This window comes from Platalea leucorodia (genome assembly GCF_965183815.1).
Source record: "Platalea leucorodia genome assembly, chromosome: 7".
NCBI lineage: Eukaryota > Metazoa > Chordata > Aves > Pelecaniformes > Threskiornithidae > Platalea > Platalea leucorodia.
In genome coordinates, this window is record NC_138829.1 from 5,947,078 (window position 1) to 5,960,904 (window position 13,827).

The following is a 13,827-nucleotide window of genomic DNA, read 5'->3' on the forward strand; positions in this document are numbered from 1 at the left end:
GTTCCCAAAAAACATATTAAGAGCAGCTCTCCAAGCATGATGAAAAAGAGAAGGTGATGGCCCATGTGAAGAGCTAAGAGAATAAGTGCAGCCACTGCATTTTCAGTACAGTTATGCTGTTCTTGTCCGGGCCTGAGAAAACAGCATTACAGAACTGCAGATCTGCGATGCTGAGAGCCAGGACAAGACATAAGACTCTGTGGATGGTGAAAAGAGCTCCAGCAAAAAAACATTACATAGGCAGAAACTGCTTGACTTGGAGGTGGACTTGGTGAAGCTGATGAAGATTAGAGATGAGAAACTTTGGCTGGAGCAGTTTTCATTCAGTGGAAGGCACAGAAATGGTGTTAGGACAGACTTGAAGGAAAGGAACTTTGTGGTGTGAAAGCAAAAAAGCTTTCAGTACTGAGATGAAAGGCAGATGGGGTGGCAGTTGGAAAGAGTCAAATAAAATAAAAAAAAAAAAAAAAAACAAAACCCCATAAATACTCTTAAGACTGGAGACACTAAACATGATTGTATTACCAGCAAAAAGTAAGAGAAGAACGAGAAGTTATGGCAAAGATCAGGAGAGGGATTAGGGTTTCCCACTGTTTGTATAGATGGAAAAGCTGGATCAGACCATATGAAAACGCACACATTGAAACGTGAAGCCAAGGGGCCACGAACACGGGAGCACCATCTGCAGCCCCAGGTCAAAGGCTGGAGAGCCTCTGTTCTACACCAGCACCTTGCCCTGGGAAATTATGGAGTAACTTTGAAGAGATTTACTGGAAGACAGACACAGCCCCTCGTCCTTCCCACAGAAGCCAGAGACCTCATACATACTCTGTACATTTTAGATGCAGGAACTGAGGGATCAAGCCATGCATCCAAACGTACAGGATGACTGGGATCAGGAAGAGCCCTTTTCATCTCAGCAACAAGGTGGGGGGAAAAACAACCCATCATATCGTTCTCCAGTTCCCGTGACTTACTATGCAGGATATGGGGGGTTTTTTGCAATATACATAAATGCAAATACCAGACCAAAATACACGCTTCTGCTTAATCAGATGACTTACAGAGAAATAAAGAAGCTATTTTCCTTCTCTAACAGCTTTCTTTTTTTTAAGGATAACTAAAATGATAAAAGTGCCTGACTTAAAATTAACAAAATTAACATCATATGCACATAAAATTAACATCATAGGCACACTCCCAAGTCTGAAGTAGGTTAGTGCACACAAATATAGAAGATGAAGCAAAAGTCTCTAGAAGATACTGCAGTTCCTGGTAATAACAGCTCTTGAACACTACAGATCTCTGACATTAGATTTCAAGACGATTTGTGACCACTCTTTAGCTTTCACACAAGAAACCTAGGCACGATCTCCTGTTAAACCATGGAATACATGCCAGTCCACTAAGGGAGGGATGTAAATCATCTGCACAATTCACAGAGCCTTGGGCTTTTTTGGTCATTTTCCAGGCTGCCCCGGCAGAGTGAGCAGAACAGCAGCCACCCACCCCCTGGCTTCACCTTCCCTCATCAAGAGAAATCTGCCTGTCCCTAGCTGGGCACAGCAGGCTGGGGACAAAGAGGAGCCTCAAGGAAGGTGGTGACCATCAGCAGGCTGTCATCATCCAAATAACATCCCCATCTGGTGCCCAGCCAGCTCCCTGATCAGACCCAAGGGATACCCAAGAAGCAGACAGCACAAATCCATCCTGGGGACAACAGCTCATCCGCAGCTGCCCTCTTCCTCAGGCACCCTTCAGACCCAGGCAGGACCAAGGTGACAGCGTAAGCAGATGATTGCACATGCTACAGGTGCGGGCATACGGCAGGACAACGGCTCCTCTGCCACTGGGGAGGGTAGGGATGCGACCTACCTGAAATTTTGAGCACATTGCATGCCACCAACACACTGCTCTCCAGCAAGAACCACCGGCATGGTTCAGTTGCACTAAAACTGTATTTGGATAGTGGTGACAAAATCATGCCCTCAGCATGATTAAATAAACTGAGATATCAAGTACATTAATAATTTCGTTGAACAAACTTCCCACCTTGAGTGTTTATATTTTGACAGTGCTGTAGCTGAACAATTAGCTAGCAAAACTGTCAAAAGCACTTTGAGGCAACACCACTTGAAGGCAATACTTCAGCCTAGACACAGCAATGGAGTAAGATCTCCAAGCCAGGACCTCCAAGCGTAACTCTCGCTGCCTCAGTGCCAAGAGGCTATACGTTCAAGATGCCTGAAGGATGCCTGTTTTTTCCCCAGGTAGGGGCACAACATCTTCATGAAAATCCTAACATATTAAAGCACTTTATAAACCCAAAACACACAGCCACAAGGACAAGGTAGTCATTCGCCAACTGCAAGCGCTCCAAAAATTATGGTGATGGTTCCAAAACTTATGATACTGCTTCAAAAAGCATTCATAATTTAGAGGGGGTGCATGCTTTTCATTTACCTGAGGGCATTTGAGTGTTGGGATACCTCTGGGTTACGCACTTCCAGTTTTCCTCTTTAAGCATGATGACCACAAATTTTGCTTATTTTCTTCAAACAGCAAAACCTGAGATGCTAATCACTTTTTTTTTTTTTTTTTTTTTTTTTTTGCCTCAGCACCCAGTCTACAACAAAGGCACAAAAGGCTAGGAAATTTGCAATAAAATCCCAAGAGTCAGCACTTTTGAAAGCCTTGGCCTCTCAGCACGCTCTATCTAATTTTAAGCAGATGCACTTTGTAGCATCTGCAGAACCTAGTCTTGGACTAAGACAGCTTTTCTTTGTCCGGGCAATCCTCTCCTGGCCTCCCTGGTGCACCCGTGCAGAGCCACTTGCATTGCCAACACTGAATTCAGGTCTGCATTTTGATAGAGAGTGGGAGTGTTGCTTCAGACTGAAAAATTCCTTTCTGCCACTGAAGCAAACTTGCGACAAAGTATTAAGCCAGTATCCTCATCCTTCCCTGGTAAATCTGTAGAGGTCCTCTGGAGCCAGCACAGAATTGGGTACGCAGGTCCCACCTAGCTCAGACTTAGTCCCTGGACTAATGGTCATGCAGCCATTCCTCCAGATTGCGCTGAGCTTCTTCCCAACTCCTCTGACTACAGTCAAACCACTGACCTCTCCAAATGATCCTAACACCTGCCATGCCGTTAGCATGCTATGAATAACAGCTGAATAAAACCACTGGGCTTGACTGTTTGCTTTTTCAGCTGACTGTTACACAAAGGGTTGGGGTTTTTTTAAGTGGTTTCAATGCATGACTTTCCTCTGTCATAAGAAGCCCACAGACATGTTTGTCTGAATTAGCAGTTTATTAATTGTGTTTCGGTTTATTGTTGTATTAGAGCTGGAAGAGTACTGCACTGCCTGTTCTGGAAAGCAGTTCACCTCCTCTGATTCCGAGGGGAGTTTAAATATGCAGAAGAAAGTCTGCTCCTTAGTGCTCACCTCACTAAGGTGGGGTTTTGCCTTTCTCCCCCCCCCCCCGCCTACTTTGCCCCCATTCCCCTTTTGTTTTTTAAGTTGTGGCATGTTGCGGGTTTTGAGAACTGCGAAACAACTATTAGACAATAAAACCCTAATGCATCCCTTTCCTCGGTAGTAAAAATGAATCATTTCTTTCATTAGCCTAACTTTCCCCGTTAAAGAGCTCTACGGAGCGCTGGGACAGCCACGATTTCTGAGAAACCCACTAAGGTTCTCCCAGCTGCTAGAAACCCGCTGCTCCTAATTAAAAACTTCAACAGCAAAAATAGTGGATTTCTGCAAGGACCAACTGCTTTAATTTCAGCTGCTTCTTTCAAAGGAAAAAACAAACAAACAAAAAAAAAACCCAAACAAACAACATCAAACCCCTAAACCACAAGTGTCTCGTTATTAAAATGTCACGAAGGAAAACCCCTCGGTAACTCCCCACTTTTCTGGAATAATCTAATTAGTTTTATGAGGAAGATGAATAATCCAGGAGCTCCAGGCTGAAGCAGCTGCCTCGGGGGGGGGGGGACACCCACCGGGACCGAAACTTTCCCGGTGAGCAAACCCCCCCCCCGTCCTGCGGAGGTGGCGGGGGGAGGATGGAAATAAAAAATAAACCTAAAAATGATAATGAAAGATCCCCGCAACCCGCCGGAGGGCTGGGCTGCGGGATGGAGCCGCGGGCGGTGAAGTTGCATGGAGAAACGCCGTCTTCTCCCCGCTCCAGCCACGCTCCTCCACCGGCGACCCGGTGGGTCGCCGGTGGAGGAGCGTGGCTGGAGCGGGGAGAAGACGGCGAGGGCCCGCCGCGTCTCCTCAGGGGAGAGCCGGGCAGGGAGCCGCCCTTGGCCCCCCACACGCCCCCGCTGAGGGATGGGGAGGGCATTTTGGGGGGCAACAGGCACCCTCACCCACACCCCACACCCCCCCCCCCACGCCCCTAAGGGTCGGGAGAGCGCCTTACTTTTCTGGCTGGAGTAGCCCGGGTAATATCCATAGTAGCCCGTGATCCGCAAGATCCTGTCTTCGATGGTGGCCACGCCGTTGGGTGCTGCTTTCCCATCCATAGAGGGCGGGAGCCGCGCGCGCGGGGCGGCCGGGCGGGAAGCGGAGCCGAGCCGGGCTGACAGGAGAGGAGGAGGAGGAGGAGGAGGAGGAGGAAGGCGGTGCGGGCACGGCCGCCGCAGCTTGCGGTGCCGCCGGGCCGCTCGCTCTGACTCCGCCGCCTGGTGCAGGACGGGCTCCGCAGCGCGGCGGCGGCCCGCACCCAGCCCGGCCTCCCCTCCACCCCCGCCCGCCCTTTACCCGCCCAGCCCCGGGAGGGAAGCGGCGGTGCGGGAGAAGGACGAAGCGGGTGGGGCGGCCCCTCTGGGCCGCAGCTGAGGCGGGAAGGGGGCGTGAGGGCCGCCTCGGTGCCCCCGGCAGGGTGAGGGGTCTCTCCTCAACGCGGCGAGCCCCGTGCTCAGGCGGCTTTGGTCTGTGTAAAGAAACCCCGGTGTCACCCTGTTCCTGCCAAGCCCCCCAGATCCTCCCCCGGCTGGTGACTGCCCAAGGGACGCGGTTGTCTGTGGAGTTGAGGGGGTTTACTCCCGCTTGCGGGACAGTCAGCACTTTCCCGAGCGCTGGTACCTCAGGGCTTGACATCGGCGAGGAAGATACGTCCTGAAACGGTACCTGCAAACCACAGACCTGCAGGTCCGGATCATAGAATCATAGAATCGTCAAGGTTGGAAAAGACCCTTAAGATCATCGAGCCCAACCATTAACCTATCACTGCCAAGTCCATCTATACCATGTCTTTGAGCACCGTATCTATCCATTCTTTAAATACCTCCAGGGATGGAGACTCAACCACTCAACCACTTAACCACTCAACCACAGATCCTCAGATCTGTCCTCCCAGATCTGCCCACAGATGTCACAGAAAGGACAAAGGCAAAATTTGGCTTCAGAGGACTCTGAGGAGGGAAGTTTTCACCACTTCTCGCTGTCCACGTCCCACCAGAGGAGCCCATGGCTCAGACCTCAGCGGTGGCAGCTGTGCTACCCCACGCCCCAGGGAAGTTCAGAGGAGACGGAGGGATATCTGCCCTCTCCCACCCCGGCAGGTTGTACACCTGCTCTAACTAAGATCTGTCCATAGGATGGCCTCTCAATCTTTGCCTGCATTTGAAAAAAAAGGTGAGAAGTTCACCGTTTGGCTTTGTAACTCATTGGTAAAAATCAGGCTTTGAATTACTTGACTTTTCCTGCTACTGGTCCTTGTTATGCTTCTCTGCTAGACTGAAATCATTAGTAACTAGCCTTTTTTCCTCCAAGATGTATTTCTATTTAGTGATCTACTCACTTTTTTCCAGCCCTTTCATTGTTTTTGTGGCTCTTTCATGCCTTATCTTCACCTACTCTTTTTCTGTCCAGCAATTTCCATTAACTGGTGCACGGGGAACCCGGACAAGCCGTTTCATATTCCTTGCTTCCTCCTCTGTTCACATTCATTCTTCTCCCTTCTGTGCTTGGCTAAATAAGCTGATGGCACAAAACAGCCTTTTATGAGCACAAACAAATAAGAGATGTATTAAAAATAGCCGTTGCTGTGGCTTTGCATGGGGAGTCATTAACTGGTTAGTGTTCATACGGTGCTTTGAAGAGCAACTTTTTCTGGTGTATGAATGTAGATTTAATAAATGCACTTAAGATATTAAATACTCTCTTGATCTTGATTTCTTGTCTCCTGCCACACTGCTAGATAATACTAAGGGCAGTCACAAATCAGTGATAAATCAATCACCTGTAACTCAGGAATTCAAAATATAGCTCATTTCACAGCTGCATCATTCCCTTTTAGGCTAGCTATGAAACAAGATTAGTGACTTTTAATGTTTTTCAATGTACAGATTTTTTTGTATTTGTCCAACAGAAGCACAGACTCTTGCCTGGTGAATTTACACCAACTGACAGCAGATGTTTTCTTTTTACTTCTGATCTGTGGAGTGTTATAAGCAGCCCACACCACTCTGGGATTTCACAGACTGTGGGACAGAAGCGGCTGAAAGGCAGACCATGTATTAGTTGGCTTTGAGAGGTGAGGAGGAGCTGGTTAGGCTCTAACCCCTTCTGCAAGATTAAAATTCTCTGTCCTAGTTAGGGAAGCACAGTTGATGCAAAAATCACTTGCCTGGTGTGTTGTGTGGAATCTCTGAATAAACCACAAGTCCCCCCCTTCCCAATTTCACCTCCAGTGGGAGTTGGTGTTATGAGAACATTACCAGCATTGATCTCAGCTTCAAAGTCAAATTTCGGGACTTAAAAGTGTTACTTTGCAGAGAAGGAAAGAAATGACTGGTTCATTTGAAGGTTAAACTAATATGCCCAGAAACAAGTCTAAGCTTCAAATTCTTTCCAAACACCTTAGTTCTGGCTTAATTTTTCATCTCCTCTCTTCCTTTTATCCCTAGGCTTTACAGGACATGCTGTGCATGTTTAAACATCACTAGATGATAATATAAGCAAAGCCATTCTTGAAATTTCTCCTGACTGTGGTTCCCTTCCAACACCACTCTGTGCAATAGATGCACCGTGCTACCCTCTGTCTCTTTGAAAGCCTATAATGAATTGCAGCTTCGTATTGTTTCTGAATTCTTACTATGCTGACAATTACTCTGTTAAGAGAAATCAAGCAGATTGCTTTTTCTGCAATTAGGCTTTTTGCAAGTTATGTTTAAAGGAGTGCAGAGAAAGCCTAGCTAAGTAAGATGTATGAACTACCATTTATTACCAAGAAAAAGACACTTAGTTGATTAGGGGCACATGGGGACTTATTTGTTTCATCTTTTCAAGTTAAAAGGCCCATCAAAGTCGCTAGTTGCATAAATATGCTAAAGTGATTTTGCAGAGAGATTTGTATATTTACGACTCTGTGACTAAAATCTAAGGGGTCGTCAGAAAAGAGTTTTAAAAGCAGCAATTTAACCGGAAGCTTGTTGTACAGGTTGAATTTTCCCCAGACTCCACAAATGGGTATCTTTCTCTAGAGAAAGAAAGAGACATACACCATTAATCGCCACAGAATTTGGCCACAGTTTTTCAAAAAAACATATTTAACTCCAGGCCATATGTTTGCAAAAATAACCTCTCGAGTGAGAGAACAATGTAAATGTCTCCTGATCATCTTGCTGATTCTGCAGACAGACAGTCCCAGTGCCTTTTTTGCTGCTCACAGCTTTCCCAGACAGCCTCAAATAGAAAGGAACAAGAGTCTGGGTGTATTTCACAGCTGCCTTTCAAATCCCACTGGATGGTGCTGTCATGAAACAGCGAGTATCCTCACATGAGTAGGGCCTGAAGAAGCAGACCTTTCCTTACCTGCCTGTTTTCTGACCACATCGGCTCTGGTTCTTTCTCCGTGAGGCAAGAGGCATCATTTCCTCCTTTTCAGTTCCTTATTTATGTGGCGAGGTACCCTAAAGACCCAAAGGTGATCAAAGCTCAGTCCCACACTGGACAAACGGGCCGAAGGGTTTATGGAAAGCCACAGGGCAAGAAGGATAGCAAAAACGCTTAGAGTTTAAGTGATTGCCTGAGATCCTAAAGCAGATCAACCACAGGCTTAGAGTTGAAGTGATTGCCTGAGATCCTAAAGCAGATCAACTACAGGCTTAGAGGATGACAACCCAGTTCGCCTGTTTCCCATGCCAGTTCACTGTCGTGCTCCTTCGCTACTTCATCCTCCTCCACGTACCTCCCCAGTCCACCTGAGGTAAGAGAAAGGGGCGATTTCTGTCCGTGAACAGAGGTTACTGACAATCCTGCCGTCTCATCTCTTTGAGGAGGTTCTGACCTAAGCTGTTATCAGGACTGAGCTATAAAAAAAAACACAGGCAGCTTTGGTCTGTCAGTGCCCATTTCTTTCTGAATGCAGCTTACCTATGAGCCTGTGAATATGTGAAAAAAGAAAAAAAAACCTGCCACAGTGAGGAATGTTTAATGCCAAGTGACTCTTTTAAGTGAAAAATTGATTACAAGTTGATCATTCCAAATTAACTGTTTTCATTCCAATATACTATTGTTTTTTTTAACAAGGAGGCATGTCACTTTGACTAACCTAAACAATTCTACGATTCTATGTGGTGGACATGGCAGTGCTGGCTTAACAGTTGGTCTTGGTGATCTTAAAGGTCTTTTCCAACCTAAACGATTCTCTGATTCTATGACTTGGACTGCAACTTAAAAAGGCACAGCGAACAGGACTTCTGTCATTTGGAGAAAATTATTTTGTGTGTTATGGGCCCAGTTCTCCTCTCAGACAAGTCGTGCTGCTGTAAAACCAGCATAAACATGAAGAAGCTGGACCCATAGATAGGGAAAAGAACGTCTGTAGCATTTAAAGTTCCTCTAATTGTCCTCTGAAGTGGTACCCATGAAGGTCACTGGAGCATGGCCAGTTCCTGCTCACTCTGCCTCACACGCACCAGGGATGAAGGATGGACTAGTCTCCCCGTTGACATCAAGGTCAAAGAGGATTCATTGACAATATGAAACCATTTAGCGTAAAGACGCCTGGAGCTGGCAGCTTGGTTTTAAGAGCTTTTCCCTTCTGTTTGAAAACTGGGGAGATTCCAGCTTGGAACAAAATTGAAAGTCCAGTTCCAAAATATTTCAGAGCATCACCAGATATTAAAAGGTTTTGATTTGGCAATGGGCTAGGCAGCTTTTTTGATGCCAGTTGATTTCATTGAAGGGAGGCAGAGCAAGAAACAATTAATTCTTTGTGAAACTAAGATGCAAAGATGGTATTAAGGATAGAGGAGAAAGTTGCCAGAAAAATAACAAAAGAAAAGTTGAAAAACAATGAAGAGAAATGAGAATGAGCTGGAAAGAAAAGAATGGAAAGAAGAGAAATTTTGAAAAAGGAGGAGGCTGGCAAGTGAGATGTGTCCATGCAGAGATGGGAATGGTGACAATCTGAGCCAGAAAAAAATGCCTTCCTGATCCCAAACCAGGCTGTGGGTTTCACTCCTGGAAGGGGAAGAGCCGACACCCAGCCCTTAGAGCTCACCCACGCTCCGAGCCTGCAGCGGGACTGGGGATGAGAGGAGATGCCGCCAGGGCTGAACACCCATTCCATGGGCGGTGCCTGAAGAAATGGCTTATCCGCATTTCTTCTTACTGTGCACCTGTAGTCCAGGCAGCAGCGCAGCTTTAAACAGCCCCCATGCTACAAAGCAACTTGCATGAATGTGTCCCTGCTCTGATCCACTTGGGGCACTAGGAGACAGAGGCGTAGTTAGCATTTGCCCCCAAGATGTATAAAAATGCAAGCCCCCCAGCTCTGTACATTTATTTTAACTAGAGCTAGCAAAAAAAAGAGCTTTCAGGGCACTCATCATTTTTGTTTCCAAATAGCAAAGGGAGGTAGTTATTCCTCTGAGCTCATGATCTCAAACATTTCCTGGAAACGTTTATTTAGCAGTAGCACTGCCAGTTTATTGATGCCTGTTTCAAAGAGAGGGGATATAGAGAAAAGACTCAGTTCAAATTGCAACTGGTTGTTGCAGGTATTTGCTCCCTAAGGGTCATCCAAGGCATCTCTGCTCATTCTTAATGGCATAATAATAAAAAAAAAGGAATAACGGTTGCAAAACTCCATACAAATGCAAATAGCACATGGCTACTGTGTTCTCCATCACTTAAGATGGGCTGAGACCCATTTTTTGCAAAGTACTGACCATGCCTCTTGCCTTCCTTCTTTGATGGCTAGAGTTAAGCTCATTTACAGCAGCTGATGGACTGGTTTACAGCCATAGCTCTACTTTTCCAACTCCCAATTCTTCAGCAAGATCTGAGAATGATGAATGGCCACAACTAGGTTCTTGTGCTGTTTCAGTAGAGCTATGACCATGTAGACCAGCAGAAGGTCTTTCCTGGGAGCAGTGAGAATTGGGGTGGACAAAGTCTGGCTGGGCTTTCAGATTCCAGTCTGACTGCAGAGGTAGGGATAGGGAAAGGAAATCATTGTTTGTAGAGAAAACAAGGTACTTTTTGGAATAAATCTATGATAGTATTTCCAAGGAATGACTTTCCTGCTAACACCTGCCCTTCCCATTCAAACCAGGACTGGATCTCTGAACAGTCTTCAGCATTTGGGAAGCAAGGAGGAATTGGAGTTCTATACTGTGACTCAGGAATCAGCTGTGATGGGACCCACACTGATTTCTTGAGCATCTGGTAAGATGTCGTGTACTTCTCCCTTTCCCTGGATTTGGAGGCCAGTGTCATTGGAAAGTGAACCTGCTGATGCACTGACATGGAAGTGTCTGGATCGATGGCTGTTGGGACAATACTGAGCTCATGATTCAGTGTCAGAAATCTCTGCCCTGCAATCTTCTACGCCAGTTTTTCAATAGCTTTTGACATCAGCAGGAAGCACAGCAGGACCCACAACGAGCAACACTCCATTTAACATACACAAGAAATCTGCAACACTGGGCAGTTTTACAAAGCAGCTTTCTTGCGGATGATAAAGCCCTGGCTCTTTCAATAGGTCTGCACCTATGAAGTTTCCCAGATGGTGTTTTGAGGAGATAAGAGTTCACAAAAAGTGGTATGAAAAACTCAAAAATCTCTACTACCTCCAGGTGGCAGAGATTTGCTCTCTGTGTACACAGAAAAGATGCTGATGGAAAGACGCCTGATCACCTGACATCACTGTAAAGATTTTGGTGTCTTCAGATCAGCTCTATAACCCCTAAAAACTCCCTGTGAGACACAATGTATTACCTGAGCAGCAGCTGTCTAGTCTACCCTCAGCTTTTCCTCCCCACACTTCTCCCTGCCTACAGCAAATAAATTCCTTTAGGGTGCTCCACACTCTGGCCAGTTAAACCAAAAAGAAAGATCTCCTCCTCTACCTCCTTTCTTTTGACATATCTTGTGCTGGAGATGACTTTGGAGAAAGTGATCTCCTCTCCAGACTCACTCCCAAAAGCAAGACAATTAAAACAAGCAATGTGACTTAGCCCCAGCAATAAAATTAGTCCTGTCCCCTGGCCTTCACATGTCCTTCAGATCAATACGCTATAGAAGGATAGAGGCTCCTTCTGATGTCCTCGACTGAATCTGTACCTGATGCCTAAGAGAGGAGTAGCCTTACTGATCGTCTCCTGCTCAGGAATGAGCAGCTGGATGATATGGATGAGTGTGTCCCCAGGACTCTCCAGTCCCAGCTCTCAAGAGAAGAGCTCACAGCTACTCCCCAAGGACCCTTTGTGCCCACTCTCCCATCACACAGGTTGTACTTCCACTCCAGAAGGCTCCTTAATATGAACCCACTCCACTTAATGCAAGTCAGGGCTCAATTCATTGACCTGAACGTCACCATCTGGTGTCATTTAAGATGCCATGGGGCATCTGAGAAAGCTGCAGAGCACTGGCAGGTATAACAGGATCTCAGGAGATGGTACATTTCTGCATTGGCAGCTGGAGGCCATGAAATGTTTCATAGCACATCCCAAATGGCTCCAAAGTTTTGTGCAAATCAAGCCCTCAGTGTCACCACTAAATAACTGTGTGACTTGACTTGGAAAAAAAAGTCATCCTGATGCTTCTAAAGGCAGGGATGTTTCATCCTGAGTCATGTAGACTTCCAGGAGGCAGAAGAGCAGGCTGTTGCATTGTCCCAAGGCTGACGGATTTGCTGATTGCATGCTTTGAGTTATCTGAATTGCACCTGGGAGGGTATAGGGCAGCACAACTCAACAGAGGCCAACAGCAAGCACTCAGGTTAGCTGAGTAAGTGTGCATGTGCATGCATGTGTGTGCATATCTCCCTTGAAAACATGCTGGCCAGTCAGAAGGATACGTTATGTGGAGAAAGCAAGGCCCCCAGGCTTGGGACAGTACCTTTAGCTGTGCTCTGCTTTCCCTGCTAGCCTCAGGAGGCTGGGTACATCGCCCTTTGGAGGAGTACAACTGCAAGCTGAGCCTTTTTGCTTTTGGGAATGAGGTTTTTATGGCATGAACTGCCTGTGAAGGTGAAGTTGATTTTTATTCTTTTCTTTCCATCTGTTTACCGTGCTGGGCTAAGTCGAGCAGATTGCAATTGGTCTTCGCTGCCCAGCCTCAGCACGCTGACTTTGTCACATCGCCAAGCAGCGTTGACATCCCTGACCCCTCTCCAGAAGGACCTCATGAATTCAGACTCCCTGGATTTCCTCCAATCAGGTTTGTCATGTTTTTGCACCTTTATCGTGTGACAGATCTGACTGGAGCTCCACACACCCTCCTCTTTGGGCTCATACCTGCCACATTTGTAGCCCAGCACTGTGAACTCTTTTCTGCCCCATGAGTGGATGCGCAGAACTTGTGATCTGCTGTTGATGCTGCAGATGTAGCCCCTGCAGCAGCACCGCATCACACCCAAAGAGCCTGCCAAAGGAGCCCTGCCACCTTCCCCCAACGAATGCGATGAACTTGACCCAGCCTTCTTATCCAGGTCTCATCGCATATTGCAGCCTCATTACCCAGAGTATTCAGTCCTGTTTCTTTCACATGCCTCAAATCTGGGATCTCTCGTGACAGGACATTAAAAACAAAACTGGAAGGGTCTCGCCAGTACCCTAAAAACATTGTGACCTTTTTCCATAATATTTGCTGCAATGCATATTTGGAGACTTGAGTTTTCTGCCTTTGCAGCTACTTCATAGCCATGGGAGAATACTTACATCAACTAACACTTTCTCTAAAGGAACAGTGGGTAAAGTCTGTTTTTTAACCTCTGGTTTCTCTCTGAAATCCCCTTAGGTTAGATACGTACGTAGGAAAAAGAAATCTGGTGTCCCACTCCCTCTGCTGGTACAATTTTTCAGCCATTACTTTGTACCAAAGGCAAAGCTGTTCAAGTGCTCGCTTTTCCAACACCTAACCTGGCTCTGCTGCTTGGAAACCTGTCACTATGTCCAAGGAGAAAGCTTGGGAGGGACAGCAGATCTCTTCTGCAAACAGTTTCCTAATTAAATCCAGGTTGTTCCCAGACGGCACTGCGTGTTTTATGGCTGCCGCTGAACTTTCTGCTTGAGCTCTGCTATTTGGAGATTTATTTCTGTGTCCATAGGGAGACCTGCTGCTACCCAAACTTTTCTGCTAGTATTTTTTCCTGCTTCCATAGACATTTCAAAAGTCACATGTATCACCACATCTTTACTTCAAGATCACCTAGCCTGCTGCTTGTTTCATTTTAGTGCTTCAGCCATCAGAGGTAGGATCCCAGCGTACACATCTCATTCTCCCCTTCTCATTGACATTGTATTATTTAAAGAGCTTTCCAGACTGCTAACAAGGACTGGGCAATCCT

General features: G+C 46.5%; 1 protein-coding gene across 2 annotated transcripts in view; it reads right to left on the bottom strand.

Annotated features, from left to right (window-relative positions):
• The window catches only part of SLC35F4 (solute carrier family 35 member F4), a gene marked incomplete at both ends in the record, with an annotated part of 129,075 nt that extends 124,529 nt beyond the window's left edge, over nucleotides 1-4,546 (bottom strand). For both annotated transcript variants that reach the window (XM_082317748.1, XM_082317747.1), the window contains one exon: nucleotides 4,444-4,546. In XM_082317748.1, coding sequence (XP_082173874.1) covers nucleotides 4,444-4,546 — 103 coding nt within the window. The remainder of the gene's footprint in view (nucleotides 1-4,443) is intronic.
• Nucleotides 4,547-13,827: the final 9,281 nt, after the last annotated feature.